The 10,780-nt window shown below is 41.6% G+C and overlaps 1 protein-coding gene across 1 annotated transcript in view; it reads left to right on the forward strand.

The window, feature by feature from the left end:
• LOC112072065 (zinc finger matrin-type protein 1) overlaps positions 1 to 10,780 on the forward strand; it is a gene marked incomplete at both ends in the record, with an annotated part of 85,575 nt that overhangs the window by 33,916 nt on the left and 40,879 nt on the right. The window contains one exon of the mRNA XM_024139481.2: positions 4,976 to 5,071. Within this exon, the coding sequence (XP_023995249.2) occupies positions 4,976 to 5,071 (96 nt within the window). The remainder of the gene's footprint in view (positions 1 to 4,975; positions 5,072 to 10,780) is intronic.

Raw genomic sequence — 10,780 nt, forward strand, 5'->3', positions numbered from 1 at the left:
GATGATTGGCTGAGAGAAATTGATAATAAAAAGATTGTGGGAGCTGTTATGTTAGACTTCAGCGCGGCTTTTGACATTAACGATCATAGTCTGCTGCTGAAAAAACATGTGTGTTATGGCTTTTACTTTACACCTCCGGCTATATTGTGGACTGAGAGTTACCTGTCTAACAGAACACGGAGGGTGTTCTTTAATAGTAGCCTCTCCAACATAATCCAGGTAGAATCAGGCCTTTGCCAGGGCAGCTGTGGGCTCCTTACTTTTTTCCATCTTACTAATGACCTGCCACTAGCGCTGAGTAAAGCCCATGTGTCTATCTATGCGGATGACTCAACAATATATTTACGTCAGCTACTACAGTGAGTGAAATCCCTGCAACACTTAACAAAGAGCTGCAGTCAGTTTCAGAACGGCTGTCAAGAAATAAGTTAGTTATAAATATTTCAAAAACTAAAAGCGTTGTATTTGGGACAAATCATTCACTAAACCCTAAACCTCAACTAAATATTATAATGAATAATGTGGAAATTGAGCAAGTTGAGGTGACTAAACTGCTTGGATTGTAAACTGTTTAGATCAAAACATATTGATGCAACAGTAGCTAAGATAGGGAGAGGTCTGTCCATAGTAAAGCACTGCTCTGCCTTCATAACAACAATATCAACAAGGCAGGTCCTGCAGGTCCTAGTATTGTCACACCTGGACCACTGCCCAGTCATATGGTCAGGTGCCACAAAGAGGGACTTGGGAAAATTACAACTGTCCCAGAACAGGGCACCACGGCCGACCCTTAAATGTACACATAGAGCTTACATAAATAATATACATTTCAATCTCTCATAGCTCAAAGCAGAGGAGATATTGGGTGTTTCTCAATATGCATGCTGCCATGCTCCACACTCTAATGCTCCGAGTGCATGAATCTTCTTCCAGCCAGAACAATGGCAATAGAGACGAAACAAGATATACACAAAGCAAACATTTTACTTAACTATCAGCTAGCTATATGTGAATGGAAATAATGTAGCTAACTGTAATGATGGGGGGGGGGGGGGGGGGGTAGAGGTCGGAGCAGGTGCAGGTGAAACGTTTAATAAAACAACAAACCAAGAACACGCCACTAACATAAGGCAGTGTGCCGAATAAACAAGAAACAATAAGCCAACTGGTAACGTGAACCTGGAAGCTGACATATAAGAGGGGAGGAAATTATGAATGACAATGTAGTCCAGGTGTGGCGTAATGATGATTCCCAGGACCGGTGGTTAGTACTTTGGCGACGTCGTACGCCAGAGGAGCAGGAGCAGATGTGACACTAACTAGATAGTATAACAACAAAAAAGGACCTGCAACTAATGGGTAGATGCCAATTCTTTGTGGGTAGCTAGCTAGCTAATAATATTTGTGGCTATCTGGCTAGTTAACAGTAAGTAGCTAACTAAACAGTAGTAGCTAGCCAGTTAGCCCCTATTGACTTACTATGGGCTTGCGATTTATGCAACACCACAGTGGGTATTGCTGGTATGTAACATGCCAACATTAACACAGCAGTATTTATTAATGTATCAAGATGGAATATTATAGTCAGGCAACATATGAGACGTGAATAGGCAACCCTTTCATTTCAGTCAGTGTGTATTTCCTCTCGCTTCAGTTCAAATAATGGGCGCCATTGATATCAGAAATGTTGCATTATTTTTACGTGGTTGTGCCATATTTCTACTGCATACTTCCGTGTTGAAGCGTGCATCGATGCATGCTTCAAAATATGTACAAACTGATTACGCATTCGAGAAATTGACCTCCGTGCTCCGTTTGGCATACTTTGATTTGGACTCATACTCCGACCATCTCGTGCTCTAAATTTACATGCTCGGATCACGGTAGTCAATACTTGCTTTTTTAAAGAAGCATTGACATGTTGAATGCACGCCTGTCTGTTTTAACTACTAGCATACAGCTCAGACACCCATGCATACCCATCAAGACATGCCACCAGAGGTCTCTTCACTTCCCCAAGTCTAGAACAGACTATGGGAGGCACACAGTACTACATAGAGCCATGACTAACATGGAACTCTGTTCCACAATCAAGTAACTCATGCAAGCAGTACATTTAGATCTGGAAAAAAACTGATGAAAATACACCTTATGGAATAGCAAGGACTGTGAAAGACACACAACCAGGTAGAGAAACCACACATAACATACCCATTATACACACAGAACATCACACTATACCACATAAACATACTGTAACACACTCTACACACACATACACACTCACCCAACACGTCACCGGCATCTGTGTGTTGTAGTAGAGTAGTGCCCAGAGGGTGCACACTTTAATGTCTTGTAAATCTGTTGGACCCCAGGAAGAGTAGCTGCTGCCTTGGCCTAATGGGGATCCATAATAAATACAAATAAGCTGAGGAAGAACAAAGGAGGATGACACCAATACATCCTGCACACACACCCCACCACACACACAACACACACACCAACCACACCACACACACACACACACACACACACACACACACACCACCACACACACACACACACAACACACCACACAACACACACACACACACACAACACCACACACACACACACACACACACACAACATCAACCCTTAAGCCCCAAACATTTTCGCCAGGCTTAGTTTTGTCTTCTTAATGACAAACATATCTTCAATAGCTTCAGAAAGGGACATTAATTGTTATGTGTGTGTATGTGTGTGTGTGTGTGTGTGTGGTGTGTGTGTGTGTGTGTGTGTGTGTGTGTGTGTGTGGTGTGTGTGTGTGTGTGTGGTGGTGTGTGTGTTGTGTGTGTTGGTGTGGTTGGTGAGGGGTGTGTTGGTGTTGGACCACACACCCAATCCTGAGGCTGTGGGATAGTGATATGCTACATAACACAATCCTGACCTCATGTCAGTAAATGACCTGTTTCTTCAAGAGGGTGTGTGTATTATTAGTAAGCTTCATACTTTCAACATGCTTTGCCACTAACAACATTGAAGGTCAAAAGATCACGGGCACATCAACAACGTTAAAATCTCAGCAGACAGTAACAATAAAAGTAGAGGAATGAGCACACAACGCCGCACAATACACGACTCACACACCCACAATGATTGTAGGGATGGGTAAAGGCCCTCCAACCAATTATTTTTCTGATTAATAGTGAATGTACAGCACGTGTTGTAAAAGAGAGCATGTTGTTCTCTGGTTATAACATTACATTTTTCTAAATTACCAGCATCTCAGTGGGGAGGGCCATAAAGATAATCTAACCCTGTCTTAGTTATACCCTCCAGTGAGGTAAAATAATACAAAACGGGTCACCTATTCAAACGATAACCTTTGGTGCACATAACATGCTTTCTTTCAAATGGTAAAACAGATACGTTTTGTTGAGTATCACCAAAGCCCAAGAACAAGCAACATATCTAGTTTTTTCAGCTTAAAGACCACAGCTTACCCATGATGTTTTGTACAACGATTAAAAATGATAAGTCGTCGTTTTCTTTCTAAAGTCATGGATATATTTGGGCTTTATAAGTGGTGAAATCTCAAGACTGCTCCTAGACACTCATTAACTATGCATGGCGTGTCCTTTCACCATGAAGTGATATCTGATTCATTTCTACTAGGGCTGGGTTTTGTAAATAACTAAAGATTTCAACTTACACGGGCTAATCTCTCCTTGTTCACCTGTTGCTACTGTCTGTCTAACCTTACTGCTGCAAAAGATTGCTTGGCACGCCCTTGTTAAAACTGCAGTTGTCTGGATGCGTGGATGTCCTGTAGATGTTACAGGCAGCTCACCAATGAGATCACAACAAGACAAGGACAGAGCCATTTACCGGTGATCGATTTAACCCACTCTCAACTTTCTCTTCCCTCTCGCTCCTTTTTCTCCACTCACTCCCTTTTTCTTTTCCTCTGTTCATCCTCACTTTGTCTCTCACTTTGTCCTCTCTCTCTCTCTCTCTCTCTCTCTCTCTTCTCTCTCTTCTCGCGCTATTTTATCTCTCTGTTGTCTCATCTTGCTGTCTCACTCACTCACTCTTCTCTCCTCTCTCTCTCTTCTCTCTCTCGCTTTTATTCTCTCGCTATTGTACGTCTCTCCGCTGTCTCTCACTCGTCGCTTTGTCTCTCTCTCATCTCTCTCATCTTCTTCTCTCTCTCTCTCCTCTCGTCTCTCTCTCTCTTTCTCTCTTCTCTCTCTCTCTCTTCTCTTCTCTCTCTCCTCTCTTTCTCCTCTCTCTTCTCTCTCTTTCTCTACTCTCTCTCGTTACTCTCTCTCGCTTCTCACTCCTCTTTCTCTCTTCTCCCTCCTTTCCTGTCGTCTTCTCTCCCTTCTCGTCTTTCTCTCTCTATCTCTCTCTCTCTCTCTTCCTCTGTCCACTCTCTCACCCCTCTGTGTGTTCTCTACTCCTCTCTCTCCCTCTCAGCGTCCTTCTCTCTGCTCGTTCTCATCTCCCTCCTCTCTCTCTCTCTCCTCTCCTCTCCTCCTCTCTCCTCTCTCTCCTCTCTTGCGCTGTCTCTAATCTTCTCTCTCTCGCTTTCCTTTTCACCTCCCCCTCCTCATCTCTCACCATCTATATCTCATTTCACTCGTTCTCCTCCCTTCTCTCTCTGCCCCCTTGCTCTCTCTTTTTTCTCTCTTTATCTCTTCTTCCTCTATTATTTTTATCCGCTTCATATCTGACCACCTGCAAACTGTCCTAATTAGACTCATCATCTGTTTCTGCTCTGTTCATTTCATCACACAATGCACACACCAATCTCAGAAGGCTGCCCCATGCCTGGCTCCCCCAATTCTTCCTTATACATTTAGATATGCTTCACAATGATGGATGATCGACAGATGACAACGCCGATCAATGGTGAAGAGAATGAAAGATGAAAGTGGTGATGATGGCGACAACAGTGATGATGACGTCCTGTGTGTTTGTCTCTCATCAGGTCTCCGCAGCAGATACTCCTGCAGTGTATGTATGTGTTTGTTGAACTCCATTGAACAGTACACGCACACCTCAGGGCTGCCAAGCACAGAACAAGGTAAGTTGATAACACTATGGAGAGGACGGTTGATAACACTAATGGAGAGAGAAGTTGATAACACTATGGAGAGAAGTTTGCATAACACTATGGAGAGAAGTTGCATAACACTATGGAGAGAAGTTGATAACACTATTGGAGAGAAGTTGATAAACACTATGGAGAGAAGTAACACTATGGAGAGAAAGTTGATAACAACTACTATGGACAGAAGTTGATAACACTATGGAAGAGAATTGATAACACTTGGAGTTGACACATATGGACAGAGTTTATAACGAGTTTGATAACACTATTGGAGAGAAATGATACTTGGAGAAATTTAAACACTATGGAGAGAAGTTGATAAACCTACTGATGAGAGAATTGAATAACACTATGGAGCAGAAGTTGATAATCACAACTATGGAGAGAAGTTGATAAACACTATGGAGGAAGTTGATAACACTATGGACAGAAGTTGATAACACTAACTATGGAAGAGAAGTTGATAACAAACTATGGAGAGAAGTTGAAAAACCTACTATGGAAAGAGAAGTTGATAACACTATGGAAGAAGTTGATAACACTAACTAATGGCAAGAGAAGTTGATAACAAACTATGGAACAGAAGTTGATAACACTATTGGACAGAAGTTATACTGAATGAACTGACTAACACTATGATCAGAAGTTGATAACACTAACTATGACGAAGTAAAGCAAGAAGTTGATAACACTATGGAAGAAGTTGATAACACTACTATGGACAGAAGTTGATCAACTACTATGGACAGAAATGTGATAACACTAACTATGGACAGAATTGATAACACTATGGAGAAATTTGATAAACACTAACTATGGAAGAAGTTGATAACACTATGGAGAGAATTGATAACACTAACTATGGACAGAATTGATAACACCATATGGAAGAAAAATACTTGGAGAGAAGTAACACTATGGAGACGAAGTTTGATAACACTATGGAGAGAAATTGATAAACTATGGAAGAAGTTGATAACACCTCCATAGTTTAGTGTTTATCAACTTCTCTCCATAGTGTTATCAATTCTCTCCATAGTGTTATAAAACTTCTGTCCATAGTGTTATAAATTTCTCTCCATAGTGTTATCAATTCTCTCCATAGTGTTATCATTTCTGTCCATAAGTGTTATCAATTTTGTCCATAGTTAAGTGGTTATCAATTTCCTCTCCAATAGTGTTATCACTTCTGTCATAGTTAAGTGTACAATTTCTCTCCATAGTGTTATCAATTTCTGGTCCATAGTAGTGTTATCAATTCCCTTCTCCATAGTGTTTCACTTCTGTCCAAGTTAGTGTTATCAACTTCCTGTCCATAGTGTTATCAACTTCTGTCCATAGTGTTATCAACTTCTCTCCATAGTTAGTGTTATCAACTTCTGTCATTAGTTAGTGTTATCACTTCTGTCCATAGTGTTTTATCAACTTCTGTTCCATAGTTGTTCAACTTCTCTCCATATGTTCTCACTCTCTCCATAGTGTTATCAACTCTCTCCATAGTTAGTGTTATCAACTTCTCTCCATAGTGTTATCAACTTCTTGTCCATGTTAGTGTTTATCAACTCTGTTCCATAGTGGTTTATCAACTTCTCTCATAGTGTTTATCACTTCTTCTCCATAAGTTAGTGTTATCAAACTTCTCTCCATAGTGTTTATCAAATTCCTCTCCATAGTTGTTTATCAACTTCTCTCCATAGTGTTATCAACTTCTTCCATAGTGTTATCAACTTCTCTCCATAGTGTTATCAAACTTCTGTCCCTATGTTAATCAACTTCTGTCCATAGTTAGTGTTATCAACTCTCTTCCAATAGTGTTATCAACTTCCTCTCCATATGTTATCACTTCTCTCCATAGTGTTTATCAACTTCTCTCCATAAGTGTTATCAACTTCTCTCCATAGTGTTATGCACTTTCTCCATAGTGTTATCAACTTCTCTCCCTAGTGTTTATCAACGTCCTCCATAGTGTTATCAATTACTTTGTTCTGGTGCTTGGAAGCCTGGAGTGTGCGTGGTTACTGTTCAATGGAGTTAACACAACACTACATACACTGCACGGAGGTATCTGCTGCGGAACCACCTGATGAGAGACAAACACACAGACGTATCAATCACTGTTGTCGCCATCATCACCCTTTCATCTTCATCATCTTCACCATTATCGGCGTTGTCATCGTCATCATCATCATTGTTGAAGCATATCTAATGTAATAACGGAAGAATTGGGGAAGCCAGGCATGGGCAGCGCTTCCTGAACGATTGGTGTGTGCATGTGGTGTGATGAAATGAAACAAAAAAGAGAATAAAAGAGCAGAAACAGATGTGAGCTAATTAACAGTTTGCAGGTGGTCGAGAATGAAGGGATAAAAATAGATAGAGGAAGAAGAGATAAGAGAGAAAAAAGAGAGAGCAGGGGGGCAAGAAGAGATAGGAGAGAACGAGGAATAATGAGATTAGATGGGTAGAGCCGAGAGGAGGGGAGGGTGAAAAGGAAGCGAGAGAGAGAGAGATAGAGATTTAGCGAGAGAGAGAGAGAGAGAGAGAGAGAGAGAGAGAGAGAGAGAGAGACGAAGAGAGAGAGAGAGAGATAGCAACAGCGAGAGAGAGACAGTTTTGAGAGAGAGAGAGAGAGAGAGAGAGAGCCAACCAGACGAGAGAGCAGAGAGGAGAGAGAAGAGAGAGAGAGAGAGAGGAGAGAGAGAGAGAGAAAAGAGAGAGAGAGAGAGAGCGAGAGCGAGAGAGGAGGAGAGAGAGAGAGGAGGAGAGAGAGAGAGAGAGGAGAGAGAGAGAGTGAGAGAGAAGAGAGAGTGAGACAGCGAGATAGATCAGCGAGAGAGATCAATAGCGAGAGAGATAAAATAGCGAGAGAGAGGAGAGAGAGAGGAGAGAGAGTGAGTGAGTGAGACAGCAAGAATAGAGACACGAGAGAGATAAATGCGAGAGAGAGAGAGAGAGAGAGAGAGAGAAGAGGAGAGAGAGTTTAGAGAGACAAAGTGAGAGACAAGTGAGATGAACGAGAGGAAACAAAGAAAAAGGGAGTGGAGTGGAGAAAGGAGCGAGAGGGAAAGAGAAAGTGAGAGTGGGGTTTTACATCGATCACTGGGTAAATGTCTGTTTGTCGTTGTGGATCCTCATGGGGAGCTTGCCTGTAACATCTTACAGACACTGCACGCATCAGACAACTGCATTTGTAACCAAGGGGCGTGCCAAGCAATCTTTTGCAGCAGTAAGGTAGACAGACAAGTAGCAACACGGTTGAACACAGGAAGAGATTAGCCCGTGTAAGATGATAATCTTTTCAGTTACTTTTTACAAACCCAGCCCTAGTAAGAAAATGTATCAGATATCACTTCATGGTGGAAAGACACGCCGCATAGTTTAATGAGTGTCTAGGGGCAGTCTGAGATTTCCCACTTTATAAAGCCCAAAATATATCATCTTTGAAAGAAAACGACGCTTATCAAATTTTTAATCGTTGTACAACATCATGGGTAAGCTGTGTCTTTAGCTGAAAAACTAGATATGTTGCTGTTCTTGGCCTTTTATCTCCAACTAAATATTTTTACCATTCTTGAAAGAAAGCAATGTATGTGACAAAAGTATCGTTTGAATAGTGAACCCCGTTTTTTTTTACCTCCTGAAGGGTAATAACTAGACCGGGTTTAGTTAATCTTTATGGCCTCCCACTGAACTGCTGGTATATCTATGAAATGAATGTTAAATCAGAGAACACAATGCTTTTTACACAGTGTCCTGTACATTCACATATCAGAAAAATAATTTGGTTGGAGGGCCTTTACCATCCTACATCATTGTGGGTGTTGAGTCTGTGTATGTGCGTGTGTGTGCTATTCCCTACTTTTATTACTGTCTGTGAGATTTACAGCGTTGTTGATGTGCTCCGTGATCTTTGACCTTTATGTGGTTTAGTGCAAAGCAATGTTTGATAAGATGAAAGTACTTAATATACACACACCGCTCTGAAGAAACAGGTCATTACTGACCATGAGGGTCAGGATTGTGTAATGTAGCACTATCACTATCCACAGCTCAGATTCGGTGTGTGGTCACACAACACACACACACACACACAAACAACACACACACACACACACAACACACACCACACACAACCCACACACACACCACCCACACACAACAACACACACACACCACACACACACACACACACACACACACACACACACATACACACACACACACAACACACCACACATACACACACAAAAATACACACCACACTTAATGTCCCTTCTGAAGCTATTGAAGATATGTTGTCATTTAAGAGACAAAACTAAGCTGGCGAGAAATGTTTGGGCTTTAACGTTGATGTTGTGTGTGTGTGTGTGTGTGTGTGGTGTGTGTGTGTGTGTGTGTGTGTGTGTTGTGTGTGTGTGTGTGTGTGTGTGTGTGTGTGTTGTGTGTTGTGTGTGTGTGTGTGTGTGGTGTGTGTGTGTGTGTTGTGTGTGTGTGGTGTGTGGTGTGTGTGTGTGTTGTGTGTCAGAGATGATTGGTGTCATCCTCCTTTGTTCTTCCTCAGCTTATTTGTATTTTATTATGGATCCCATTAGGCCAGGCAGCAGCTACTCTTCCTGGGGTCCAACAGATTTTACAAGAATTCAGTGTGCACCCTCTGGGCACACTCTAACTACAACACACCCAATCCAGGTGACTGTGGGTAGAGTGTGTATGTGTGTGTAGAGTGTGTACAGTATGTTATGTGTGTATAGTGTTAATGTTCTGTGTTATATGTGTATGTTTATGTGTGTTTCTACTGTTGTGTCTCTTCACAGTCCTTGCTATCTTCCATAGGGAGTGTATTTTTCATCAGTTTTTTTCCAGATCTAAATGTACTGCTTGCATTGGTTACTTGATGTGGAACAGAGTTCCATGTAGTCATGGCTCTATGTAAGTATGTGTGCCTCCATAGTCTGTCCTAGACTTGGGATGTGAAGAGACTTGGTGGCATGTCTTGATGGGTATGCATGGGTGTCTGAGCGTATGCTAGTAGTTAAAACAGACAGGTCGGTGCATTCAACATGTAATGCTTCTTAAAAAAGCAAGTAGTGACTACCGTGATCCGAGCATGTAAATTAGAGCACGAGATGGTCGGAGTATGAGTCAAATCAAAGTATGCCAAAAGGAGCACGGAGGTTCAATTCTCGAATGCGTAATCAGTTTGTACATATTTTTGAAGCATGCATCGATGCACGCTTCACGGGAAGTATGCAGTAGAAATATGCACAACCACGTAAAATATAAATGCAACATTTCTTGATAACTCAATGGCGCCATTATTTGAACTGAAGCAAGAGGAAATACACACTGACTGAAATGAAATGTTGCTATTCACGTCCATATGTTGCCTGACCTATAATATTCCTATCTGATACCATTAATAATAACCATGCTTGGGTTAATGTTGGATGTTACATACCAGCAATACCCCGCTGTGGTGTGGCATAAATCGCAAGCCATAGTAAGTCAATAGGGCTCACTGGGCTAGCTACTACTGTTAGTTGTAGCTACTACTGTTCAACTAGCCAGATAGCCACAAATAATTATTAGGGCTAGCTAGCTACCCACAAGACTTGGCCATCTACCCTTAGTTTTGCCAGGTCCTTTTGCTTGTTATACTATCTACGTTTAGTGTCACATCTG

Source organism: Salvelinus sp. IW2-2015, unplaced genomic scaffold, assembly GCF_002910315.2.
Source record: "Salvelinus sp. IW2-2015 unplaced genomic scaffold, ASM291031v2 Un_scaffold1813, whole genome shotgun sequence".
Taxonomy (NCBI): domain Eukaryota; kingdom Metazoa; phylum Chordata; class Actinopteri; order Salmoniformes; family Salmonidae; genus Salvelinus; species Salvelinus sp. IW2-2015.